Below are 12032 nucleotides of genomic sequence, written 5' to 3'. Positions count from 1 at the left end.
AATAATATACCCAAAGTGACTAAAAATAATATAAAATGTCATACAATTAAAACGTAAATTAGTCACTTATCAATTTCATAGATGAAATTTCTTTTCATAGCAAATTTTAATTATTTGGTACTTAATTTTTCTCCTGTATTTTTGTTCATTGTATACTAAAAAATATGTTGCTATATGTTCAATTAAGCTACTAGGAGCCTAGCCAAGGTACCTCTAGTACATATTGTTGATCTTAATCCCTGTCTTTTGATGTGTTACAAAACAAATGGATAATACTAATATCTCCTCAAAGATCTTTTCAGCAATGAAACAAATCAGGTTCAAAGATTAAGTACAATTGAAAGAGACAAAGAGTGCTGAAAGCTGTCGGACGCTCGTGAAGACTGGATCGGACGTCCGATAATCATTGCGCAACTTCGGACGCATGAAGAACTCCATCACCGGACGTCCGAAGGAAATAAGACATTCCCCCTAACTCACTGACCTCGACCGGACGCAAGCATCGGACGGCCGATAGAATTGAGATATTTCTTCTAACTCATCGTCTGCTTTCGGACGCAAGCATCGGACGTCCGATAGAATTGAAGAAGATTTTTCAAACTCACTACCTGCTGTCAGACGCATGCTTCGGATGTACCGAACGTCCGATACTCCTAACGGCTAGTTGACTTTTCAGTTACTTTCTATCCATTGGAAGCATTAATGAAGCACTTTCTTGGTCTCCTATAAATAGAGTATGGTCAGAAACTTCAAATAACTTTTGCACACTAAAGATACAAAAGATATAGAATAGTTTTAGTGAGAAAACACACTCCAAGGAAGATTTGTAGTTTTAGTGGTGTGAAGTTCATTCTAAACTTTTCATTTGTGAGTAAATACTTCAATAGTATAGCTCTCTGAGGGTTGTCCTGAAGGATGGTAAAACTTCCTAATTTGACCAAGTAGAGATTGGGGCAAGGAGGAAGTGAGTCTTCCTTTGTACACAACATTGGTTGTATTTCATCAATTTGAAGAAACTTGTTTGAATTGATCTACAAGTTCAAGAGGAGTTTGGTAATCAATTAGTTTGCAATTTTTCTCTTCTTATTTATTTATTGTTATCTTGTAATCTTTAAATTGCTTATATTTTCTACTTCTTTCAAGTGATATTGTTCATTCATTGATTGATTCATTGTGTGATCACTTAAAAAAGAAGGTAAATTTCATATTGAGCAAAAAGTGTCCATAATTTGATTAGTTTTATAATCAATCTAATTCACCCCCCTCTTAGGTTGTCTTCGGGTCTTACACATATATACATATATACGTATACAAGAGAGGGTGAAACTGTAGATGGATTGCTGCACTATTTGATCCATTTCCTATTAAAATAGTCCATCTATAACCACTTCTTGAAAGTTAACTGTGCAAAAAATTTTTACTTTACTTAGAATATTTTGAAGCTTTTTAGAGTCATTCATGTGAAACTAATGCATGCCGGCCTAATTAAGACAAAACAAAGTAACAAATTTGTTTAAGGACCAATTTTTTGGATCAACCAGAACTTTCATGAGTAGATCCTGTAGTAGACCTAAGAGCCAGCCCAATTTAGATTCCCCATAACTAAGAGCCACTTCTGGATTTGAACTTTCATGCATAGGTACTCCAGTAGAGATTTACTGGCAGAACCTAGGAGCAATTTTGGGGAAATCACAAGTTTCTGTAATTTATGGCCAAACCAGTTTGAGCCCCAGCCCAAATAAGATTTTTCCATCAAACTTAAGAGCCCTTTTTTATTTAACAGATTCTTGTAACAGAACTTGGCACAAAAGAATGCTTTTCCCCAAAACCAAGCCAATGTTTCATTTGCACTGTTCATTCATTGTCTCGCAGAGAAAAATTTGTCCTTGAAGAATGTCCGGACTGCATTGTAATCATGACCACAGACATTGTAAGGCACCTCTTACCTAGACTGATATCCACCAAATGACAGATACAAGAAAATCAAACAGGTAATTCACAACCAAGAATACAACTGTTTACATTAATATCAAGTTAGTTCCACAAACATATGAATTTTTTTACTTGTTGATAATGCCCGCACAAAGTCATATCAACACGATCTGAAGTCTGCAATAGCTGTAAAATGAGTATCATAGAAAAGCCAACTTTACAGAGAGAATCGTATACTTGGTAACTGAGTTGGATGATCAGTGAACAGTTGGTATAGGTCACATTTCATAAGCAAGGGTTCATTGCTTTATGTTGTCTTCCTTTTGCCAAAGCAATCACTACAACTAACTGCCACGATAAGTGGAGAAAGAGAAAGGCGAGAGCAGCAGAGGAACATGGAAGTGTTCCGACTTCTGAGACTCCCTGACTTCAAAGACAATTGAGACATAGGGGAAAAAACCAGCAGGATTATATTTGCCAGTGTTAAAGCTAATGCAATAGATCCCAGCGTTGAGATTGTCAACCATACTAATCAACTGACCACTCCTTCCATCTTTATCTGTCATTGAAGTCCCTTGAAGTATCCAGTGACCTGTATGAGACTGAGTAAAAGCTGATGGTGGTTCATTGCCTTCCCAAATTTCCAATTGAACTTCAATACCGGCAGCTGGAGAGCCTAGTGCAACATCCAGGACATGGGTTGTGATGGGAGGCCGACTCCTAGTAGTAGCTTGGGAAGGTTTCCCAGTGGACGCTTCACTAGTTAAATGTCCCCCAATAACACTTATTCAATCTTCTATAATTCAAGAAATGTAGTCATTTATAACACACAAGACTGATATATCCAAGAACACAAATTTAACTTTAAGATGTAGAAGAAAACTAGCACGGTAACAGTCTACAGCGGGCTCACAGTTTATGTCAGAACTAGGCATTAACACAGAAACTATGACAATTTAATCCATATCTATATCAGATGACAGTGCAGATTTTGGCTAGAACTATTTTGTTTACTCATCCCCAATCTGCAAGCAGATAGTCCACAAACCAGAGGCGGGTTACAGATGAGAGTAATCATGCAAGACAAATGTCATTCAGAAAAGAAGGAATGGAATGTGCGCATCAGATAAATCCAGAGAGTATGAAATGACCTCAAATTCACTGTTGTACAAGAGAAGATAGAAGACTGTCTGATAGTTCTCCTTTTACTTTTTGTAACTTTATCATTGAACAATTGTTGATCTACTGGGTTCACTATTGGCATGTAATTGTGCGGACAATAGATGCATATGTACGTATAAATTGGAGCGACATACACAAGCTTTCCTATCTGCTCAGCCGGATTCAAGCATAAGTCAAGTCAGCAACAAACCAAATGTCCAGAATGTGAATTTAACTGGAGCACTGGAGCTCAATAATGCAATCAAATTTGTCTTGGTTCAGGGGCAGCTCTAAACCTGACGGTAATATTCTGATTTGTGTCTTTGGAAAAAGAATCGCTGAGTACACACCATATTTGCGAAATACTCTGCTAAGCCATACCTCATTAGCAGAGTACTGATTGTTATTTGTTAAATGACTGTTAAAGTGATGCGGACAACGTGTAAGCCCTGATTTAGTAACAAAATAACCAATTTCAAACTCTAAATACCTAAACATACCAATAAGTAACTAATTAAAATAATAGCCATCTATACTTAGTTAGCTTGAAGCAGAAGTGTTCAAGTTTTTTGAAGTACCAAAGCCTAATAAGTTAAACTAAGACATCAAACTTATTCCTTGAACTAGGATAAAAACTGCACTAGAAAGAATTTTGACCCAATATGTAAAATATAGAAAGTAAAACAAGAAGTTATAATTTGGAGTCAAAATGCATACATGTTAAGGAAATTAGCAATACCCAGAGAGACATAAGGGGTAACAAATAGATCTTAATGCATTGAGCAGTGGTTGAATGCAAGATTACCTCCTGCTTTGTTAACAATGTCAGTGGCATTGTCTGTCTTAGCTTCAGAAGAAGCATCTTTTTGAAGAGAAAATAGCTTGGAAAGTCGTAATTCAGTTATTTTCATCTGTTCCTGCGCAGCAATCTCGAGCTCAACTATAGGCCTGTTCACATAGCGCTTCTGCAAACAAGGAGAAGAGATGAGCAATAAAATCAATATATTGGCTCAAACTTAATACTACACTGAATGGCCATTAATGGGCTTGAAAACTTTAATGAAGGTGTTGAGAAACCAGATGTAGTTAATAACAAATTACTGAATGTCAGCTTTGTCCATTTCACATACACCAAAAATGTAATATACAAAGGTATCTGAGTAATGTAGACATATAATCCTTTCTTTTCTTCTAACTCTAAAACTAGCAAATTGCATGAAAAATGGTTCTCTTCATTAATTTCTTTCTTTTTTTTTTCTCACCATCACACTTTTTGCCCTTTGCTATAGTAAATTATTCAAAAAATTTCTCCAATTATTGGAGGACAACTGAGTCAGCAAGTTCTGCAGGAGAAAATAGACTCTGCTACAAAAACTTATGGCCTTGTAACTTTCAAACTTCACCTTCATTTCTGCAAGAATTTCCAGTGTAGTCCTTCCAGATGCAAATATGAGAAAGACAATGCCAAACTTTTGCAGGTAACGAGCATTCCACTCGATCAGTTCCTGAAAAATACAGAAACAAACAAATAAGATAAACACAAAATAATGGTACTCAAGCCCAAAAGAACATTAATCCTGTACTTGTGCAGTGAAGCCTTCCATCCTAAGACAATTATTACAGCAAAACAAGCAGCCAGCCAGTGGCCAACAAGATTGACTGAAAATCTGACTTCTAATCGAGACAATATTTAACACTTGAAAAGCAGCAAATGGCCATCAAAATAAGTTGTGTTCCTCAAACCATGTTCTGGCAGAGAAGTTGGGATTTCATGACAGGTTGAAATAGAAGAGTTGGTCTGGAGATATGCCAACACCTGGAAGCTAGAATCTGTAGCACTGGCTAAAGCTGTTGATTGTTCCCCCTCACTCCACCTACAAAAGAGGGTTTCACCTTTCTTAGAATCACATGAAGCAGCTGCCTATGTGTAATGAAGCAATACAAAATACAAGATCATTTTAGTACATCCAACTCTTCTTTGATTCACAGTAACAGGTAGCAGCATTCTCTCTTAGTTTTGAATTCAGCCATAATTTCCTAGTGTGAGAATCACTCAAAAAAAATTATATACACATATGGATTTCACTCCTCTCTCTTTTCTCATAACAGAATTTACCTAACTTCTGACAAAAGGGCTTGTTCTTATTGAATACAAACGAGTTTTGACTCTGTTTTTAATGTCAACTACACAGATTTCTTCATCATTTCTTTCCTAATTTCTGAGACAAATTGGGGGGGAAAATCCATAAATCAGTTTGTGTTTCTAACTGGAACTTATTATGCAACTCTCAAATCTGCAACTATTATAAAGTAACTAACCATATGAAATTGATCCAGTTCTAATACTCCATAAACTGTTGCAAAACGATCCATAGCATGAACCGATTTATGAAGACTTCGTGGAAGCACATTGTACCAGTTAGATGCCTAACATCTATCCCATCCCAGTTTGCTAAATGATCCCGACCCCCTCTAAAATCTCAATCACCAAATCTCAAATCTCCAAGGCAACCCACAATCATTTCAAGAATGGACTGGATAATCACCTAAAACCAAAGTCCGAGCTACAATGAGTACAAAGAACGAATCTTTATAGTACGAAATATGAAACTTCAAATGAAATTGTTCACTTTAACTACTATCCCTTATTCTTGTAATACGCATAAGAATAGCGTATTATCTAACCAAGATGGCCAAATCCAATCAATCAGTAGTTCTGAACTTAATCCTACCATCTGTTGATATCCTAGCAATCATTCACATAATTTCACCTAAATTCATCACTGTAATGGTAATTAGTACTTAATATGTAAATACAAAAAGAAAAAGAGGGAGAGAGAGAGAGTGGGAAAACTGACTGAGCACTGCTACTGCTTTTGGTTTTCTGAGAGTGTGAAGGGCTTTCACCAATTTTTGGATGAGCTGCAAAAGCTTCAAGCCACCCATTTACATCCACCTGAAAAAATGTTCTATCATGTATCCCATATTATACCCAACAATATATATATATATATATGAATATGGAAAAGAGAAAGAGAGACCTTGTTGAACCAGATGTCTCTGGCAGCCTCAACAGCTTGCTGATAATTGGAGAAAGGCCCGGACAAGACCATTTCTTTGGCAAATTTGGTGCTTCCACAGCATCCCAAGAAATCTTTCTGATCAAACACTCCCATTAATTCCGTCTCTACCAAGCACTGTACGAGAATTTGGAGGGAGAAGATTGAATTCTTGATGAGAAGTGACCTTAAAGTCGTCTCAAATTGGAAGCAGAGGACAGTTGGCCCTTTCTGTTAATTTGCATACTATAAGGGAGAATTGCTTTTGGGAAAATCACTAATTTAGTCCCTAAACTTTTTCACTAACACCGATTTGATCCTTCAAAGTTTTTTATATACGCAATTGGTCCTTAAATGAAAATGTCGTGCCAATACATGACCGATTAGGCTGTGCCACCCAAAACATCTTTTTTCTCACTTAGGCGGGTAGCCATTTAGGGGCATTTTAGGAAGAACATATTAGGGCACTTTTGCTAACGAGATACCAAAAAAAAAAAAAACACTATTAAATAGAGAAAATGCCTAGTGGGCTGTAAGAGAGTTGACGTTATGCTGGTTGTTGTTGAAGATTTTGGTTATGTGAAGAGCTTTCGGGTGGTTGGAGAAGATGGTGCCATTCTGGACAAAGGCTCTATGGGCTAAGGAACTTCCAACGAATATGAAATGGCGAGATCCGATTCTGAGAGTGATGAGAGGACCGTACTTGGCTTTCAAGTTTTGAAGGATGGATTCTAATTTCAAAAAAGACTTGCCGAGCTATGAAATGTTACCAACGATGATAAACGAATACTTCTCCATTGTTTTACCAGTTCAAGATTTAAGATTAGAATTAGGACAGCTTTCTAGTGGTCTATTTTATATTATTAGTCTTGTAGTTGAGTGGTGGACAAGACAAATGGAAACAGGCACCGACGGAAAATTGTAGCATCCAGTCCAATGACTCTAATCAATTCTCCGGTCTAGAGAACAGAACATGACAGTAAGTGGACTCAAGATTCCCAATAGCTATGATGTCATCAACATAACAATGCAACAAGCTCAAAATAGAATTTCGCCTACTAAAACTACCATACCTCTGTCTTCATGTTTACTTTTGCGATGGGTTTGGCCCCCCTCTATCTTCTCTGTAAAGCCAACAATGGTGTGACGAAACAGCAGTTGTATTGCATACGTTTGTAGGCACGGCGGCAGGGCTTCTTCTTATCTTGCTTTGTGACCTTGGGAGTTTGACCTCTCACCTTAACGACACAAAACTAATGAACTGGGAACCTTACCTATGATGAGATCTGCTTGGAGCTACTAAGAGATCTGCTTGGAGCTGTTGAGACCATGGTTCAAAGTCGCGGTAGCGGTTGCGGTCTCGGTCCGGACCATTCCATATCGGTCTCGGCATATCGATCGTGGTTTCGGCGAGACGCAAATTTTTGAAATATTTAATATTCTAAAATTTGTAAAAAATATAATAAACAAAAATAATTAAAAAATTAGTAAAAATAATAAAAATTCGAGTTGACTCGGGATGACTCGGAGTGATTCGGTGTGACTCGGCCGTTCCAACCCCTCACGGTGATGTCTCGGTGAGTTGAGTGTCTTGGAATCATATCGTCCCGGTTTCGTATCGGAAGGCCTGAGACAATAACGAGACGACTCAACCGAGACTTTGAACCATGGCTGAGACTGCAAAGAGCGAAAGAGTAAGAACCGTTTAATGGTACTTTTTTTATTACTATTATTGGTAGTATCTCATCATTGATAAGCCCCAATATCTTCTTCGAAAAATGTCCTAAATAGCCACCCGTCCGAGTGAGAAAAAGATGTTTGAGGTATGCCACCTAAAAGGTCCTTTATTTATTAGTATAGACATTTTACTTTAAGGACCAATTACATATGCAAAAGCTTTGAAGGATCAAATTGTTGTTAGTGAAAAAGTTTAGGGACTAAATTGGTGATTTTTCCCTTATTTTTTAGTACATCAAAAAGGTGGCAGAGACCAACAGTAGTGTAACTTAGATGGCTTTGTTGTATTTTGTTACTTAGTGAGCCTTGGAGATGCAATCAAGTGTACTAAGAAAAAGATAGCACTCATATTATTTATTTTATTTTATATTGGCACATTTTCAATTTTCCAAAAAGGGTGTTTTTAACGTACATTAATAGAGATGGCACTGAAGCAGGTATGAGTAATAGGATTGGAGGAAATGTGAGGCAAGGGTGGAAATCGGGGAGGGGGGAATTTTTTTCCCTCAGGTTAAAATAAGAAGTGATGCGCGAGTATATATCATTTTATATATTAACAATTGTTTTTTAAATTTTAGTGTAAGTGGGAGAGTTCGAACTTATGATCCTTCGCTCACATTACCTTCTTCCAAACCACCCAATCTATCTATCTCCTAACACATTATAGTGGACAAGTCAAGAAACCTGATGTTCTAATCTATTCTTCCTCTTTTCTTTTGCAACAACTCCCTTTTGCAATCACACTCTTCGCTGCTTCTCCCTCTCGTTCTTTGCCGCCTTTTCTCTCTTTGAGGCTCTCATATCTTAAAAATTCACACCGCTTCCCATACAGATCTCTTACTTAGCCTCAAGCGTTGAGGACTGATCCATCATCACTATCCCTTAGTCCAAATCTTTGTGAGCAAAAATTTTTTAGAGTAAAAATCAAGCCCTAGCAAAATGATGTGAAGGCAAAAGCAGTAATAGTAGGTCGGCATTCACTAATAGTAGTTTTTTTGTGGGTCAATTGTCACCATCTACTCTGCTCCTACTCCTACTCTAACTCATTTTAGGAGAAGAGCTAAATGAACCAATACGGGAACCGGTAAGAACTGACCAACTATCGGACAAACGGGTATACTATGCCCCAATGAAGCCACGTAGTGGCAAAGCCATAGGAGACAATATTTGAATCATTGATCTCCCACCCCAACATAACTTTAAGTCATTGATGATGCCAATAACCCAAACAGATGTAGGTTACTAATAGTAGTTATAAGCGTGCAACTTTTGAGCATTGCTATGAGCTTTGGTTGCTACATGTTATTACTGTGGCTTATTGTTGTAAGTTTGGCAACAATGGAACTTGAAGAAAAAAATTGCCATTTGTGGGCACCTGGGGTGAGCCGAGAGAGGATCGGAAGAACTAGGAAGAGGGGATGGGAGGTAGTTGTCTGAAGATGGAGTGGGGAGCGGGAGAGGGATCCTCGGGTCGTCTTGCTCCTATATACTAACTAGTTTTAAAGCCAAAAGACTAATATCAAAAGTCAAGAAATGGGTATTCAAAAGTATAAAATCCTTACTGTTGACATAAGTAGTACAAATGCACATTATAAGTGCAAAAAATTCTAAAACAAAAGTCTCACAAAATAAAAAGAAGAATTGAGAAACTCTTATGGTTTGAAATTATCACTATCATTAAGGTTCTAATTGCCCTTACTACACTAAGTATTTGTGTTGGGGATATGGCAATTTATCCCTAGGATACACAAAGTGAGAAAAAAAAGTTGATAGTAAATGTCAAGTTTCTCAAACTAAATAAAAATGAATGATTCTAGTTAGTTTTTTTTTGCTTGAAACTTGTTATTTATAGTGAAACATACATACAACAAAGATCACAAAGTGATTAGACCTATTCATTCATGTCTTGGGCATCAGAAGATGGCATTTGAACTTCTTCAAACATGAAAATGTGCCAAATAATGTTTCGTAAAAGCTAACCACCGCATAAGATTCGCCCATGGATCAATATGCAAATCTTGAGCCCAAAATTCTTGAGCGCGTCCGAACTGAGTGGCGGCGTGTTGTGCGAACTGCAGTAGAGAGAACTGGCGCTGGCAGGGTGAGCGAGGCGAACAAACTGATAGAGAGGGAGCGAGCGAACTGTCCTGCAAAAGAGATGAACGGCGGGGCTAGTTCCTCGGAGTAGCTCTGACGGTCAAGTCAGCGAGAGCTCAAGAGTGGAGCAACAACATAGGATGCTATATATATGGCGTACCTGGTATTGCCTTGGGGTGGTGTATTTATAGAGTCCTTGATGATAATTTCCTTATAGGAGCATGAGTCCTCATCAAGAAGGAGTCTCCTTAGGGCTCCGTCTACTATCTCTGAAGGGTTCGGGCGCCACGGCCCACTAGGCCCATCCAGCGGGGAGGCGGCGGCCATGCGCGAACTGGCATCCCTCTTTCCTGAACTGTCCTGTTCGAGCTAACAGGCTACCACGTCCGAACTGACACGTGGCACCCGCGGACTGGCCCCACTACAATTCTAGTTAGTTTTTTTTGCTTGAAACTTGTTATTTATAGTAAAACATACATACAACAAAGATCGCAAAGTGATTAGACCTATTCACTTATGTCTTGGGCATCAGAAGATAGCATTTGAACTTCTTCAAACATGAAAACGTACCAAATAACGTTTCGTAAAAGCTAACCACCGCATACGATTCGCCCATGGATCAATATGCAAATCTTGAGCCCAGAATTCTTGGACTCATAGAACAAAATCCACACTTTGGATTTGGCTTGTATCGAACTCGGATTTGCACGCAGATCTTTATGTTTTGAGTTATTCAATGGATCTTTATGTTTTGAGTCCGAATTAACTTTTCAAATTCAAAATTAACAAGTCTCATAATTCCGTTTCATTTGACAAATTATTCCAACATACACTCCTCTGAAAGTAAAGATGATCACATGGCGAGTGGTTATTAAGTTTATGCTGCATTGTGGAGTTCGGTAATGCCACTAGGGCTCTTTTTTCATTATATAGCGACATATTTTTAGACTTTAGCATAAAGGAATAAAGTAAAGAAAGATAGTGAAAGTGCCATTTTAACAATTATTGAAAGAAAAGGGGCTGATTGATTTAAAATGTACACTTTAGATGGTTAAATCTTTAGTTCCAGTCATTACAATTTGTTTGGGAGATAGGATTTCATTAGAAAAAATTGCGAGAAATAAGGAACTTTTAGTAGTCTGCCACTTTTCTATTGGATAGAAAAAAATAGAAATGGACTGATTCGACAAATGAATTTTGCATTTACACCTTTAAAAAGTTGTTCGCCGGTTATGGGCTAATTTGGATGGAAAGCTATAGAAAGCTTTGTAAAATTTTTTAAAATGCCAATCCTACCCATCAATGATTGCTAAATTTTTTTTAAAGAATATAAGTAGGGATGACAATGGGGACGGGTGCCCGTGAGGGTAGAAATGAGGCGGGGCGGGGGTGGGGGTGGGGGCGAAATATTTACCCCCACCTTAAAACGGTGCGGGGGTTGGGGCAACGTACACCCGCCTCATCCCCCGCCTATATATATATATATATATATAAGATGTTTGTCTAAAAGCTTTAATGAAAATGTAAATACGAGAGCCTAATGGAACAAGAATTCTTTCCATGACTTATGATATCGTTTATAAGCAGTTCCAACAAACCATGGGTTTGTTTTTCCCTTAATTTTGCTGATTTTCTCTTTTATGTTTTCCATTAATCTTTGACTTTTGTTATTTCTGGATTTTAATAGTTCTTGGTATTTTTGGTTAGTATTTGGGAATTCTTCCTCTCTTCTGTTAGTTCTCAAAAATGTTTGGATATATGGGGAGAGTTTTGCTTTTCGTAAGTTGATTTCTTTCCTTGCGGGAGACCGCGGGGGAAACGGGGCGGGGGCGGGGGTGGGGCGGGGGATGGGGGGCAAGGGACGGGGGATGGGGCGGGGGATGAGAGGAGTTATTTGACAACGGGGCGGGGAACGGGGGAAGAATCCCCCGCCCTATTGCCATCCCTAAATATAAGTACTTAATATTTTGTTCAAGAGCTTTTAAAGAACTAATAACATCCGTAAAAAGGAAGAGTTCATTTTAGTTAGGGGTGCGATTGAATTAA

General features: G+C 38.0%; 1 protein-coding gene across 4 annotated transcripts; it reads right to left on the bottom strand.

The window, feature by feature from the left end:
• Positions 1–1995: 1995 nt before the first annotated feature.
• On the bottom strand, positions 1996–6391 carry LOC113727011 (uric acid degradation bifunctional protein TTL). Of its 4 annotated transcripts, none has more exons than XR_011839237.1 (6): positions 6135–6391; positions 5952–6049; positions 4837–4967; positions 4497–4598; positions 3899–4058; positions 1996–2728 (listed from the first exon to the last, which is right to left on the bottom strand). XR_011839237.1 is itself a non-coding variant. In XM_027250959.2 (6 exons), exons 1-6 carry the CDS (start codon positions 6267–6269, stop codon positions 2721–2723), a joined length of 561 nt encoding a protein of 186 aa, XP_027106760.2. In that variant the 5' UTR covers positions 6270–6391; the 3' UTR covers positions 1996–2720. The 4 variants fall into 4 exon arrangements, 2 of the variants coding, with proteins under 2 accessions (XP_027106760.2, XP_027106761.2); XM_027250959.2 differs by having other exon boundaries at positions 4910–4967; XM_027250960.2 differs by having other exon boundaries at positions 1996–2725; positions 4910–4967.
• Between the last annotated feature and the right edge of the window lie 5641 nt (positions 6392–12032).

This window comes from Coffea arabica, chromosome 2c, assembly GCF_036785885.1.
Source record: "Coffea arabica cultivar ET-39 chromosome 2c, Coffea Arabica ET-39 HiFi, whole genome shotgun sequence".
NCBI classification, from domain to species: Eukaryota; Viridiplantae; Streptophyta; class Magnoliopsida; order Gentianales; family Rubiaceae; genus Coffea; species Coffea arabica.
Note: the sequence above shows the minus strand (reverse complement) of the source record. Positions and strands in the feature narration are given on the sequence as shown.

Coding starts and splice junctions, on each gene's coding strand:
- LOC113727011 (XM_027250959.2), bottom strand. CDS start 6,269: ATGGGAGTGTTTGATCAGAAAGATTTCTTGGGATGCTGTGGAAGCACC. Junction 6,050..6,134: donor GAGACATCTGGTTCAACAAG/GTCTCTCTTTCT, acceptor ACATTTTTTCAG/GTGGATGTAAATGGGTGGCT. Junction 4,599..4,909: donor CTACAGATTCTAGCTTCCAG/GTGTTGGCATAT, acceptor TGTATTTTTCAG/GAACTGATCGAGTGGAATGC.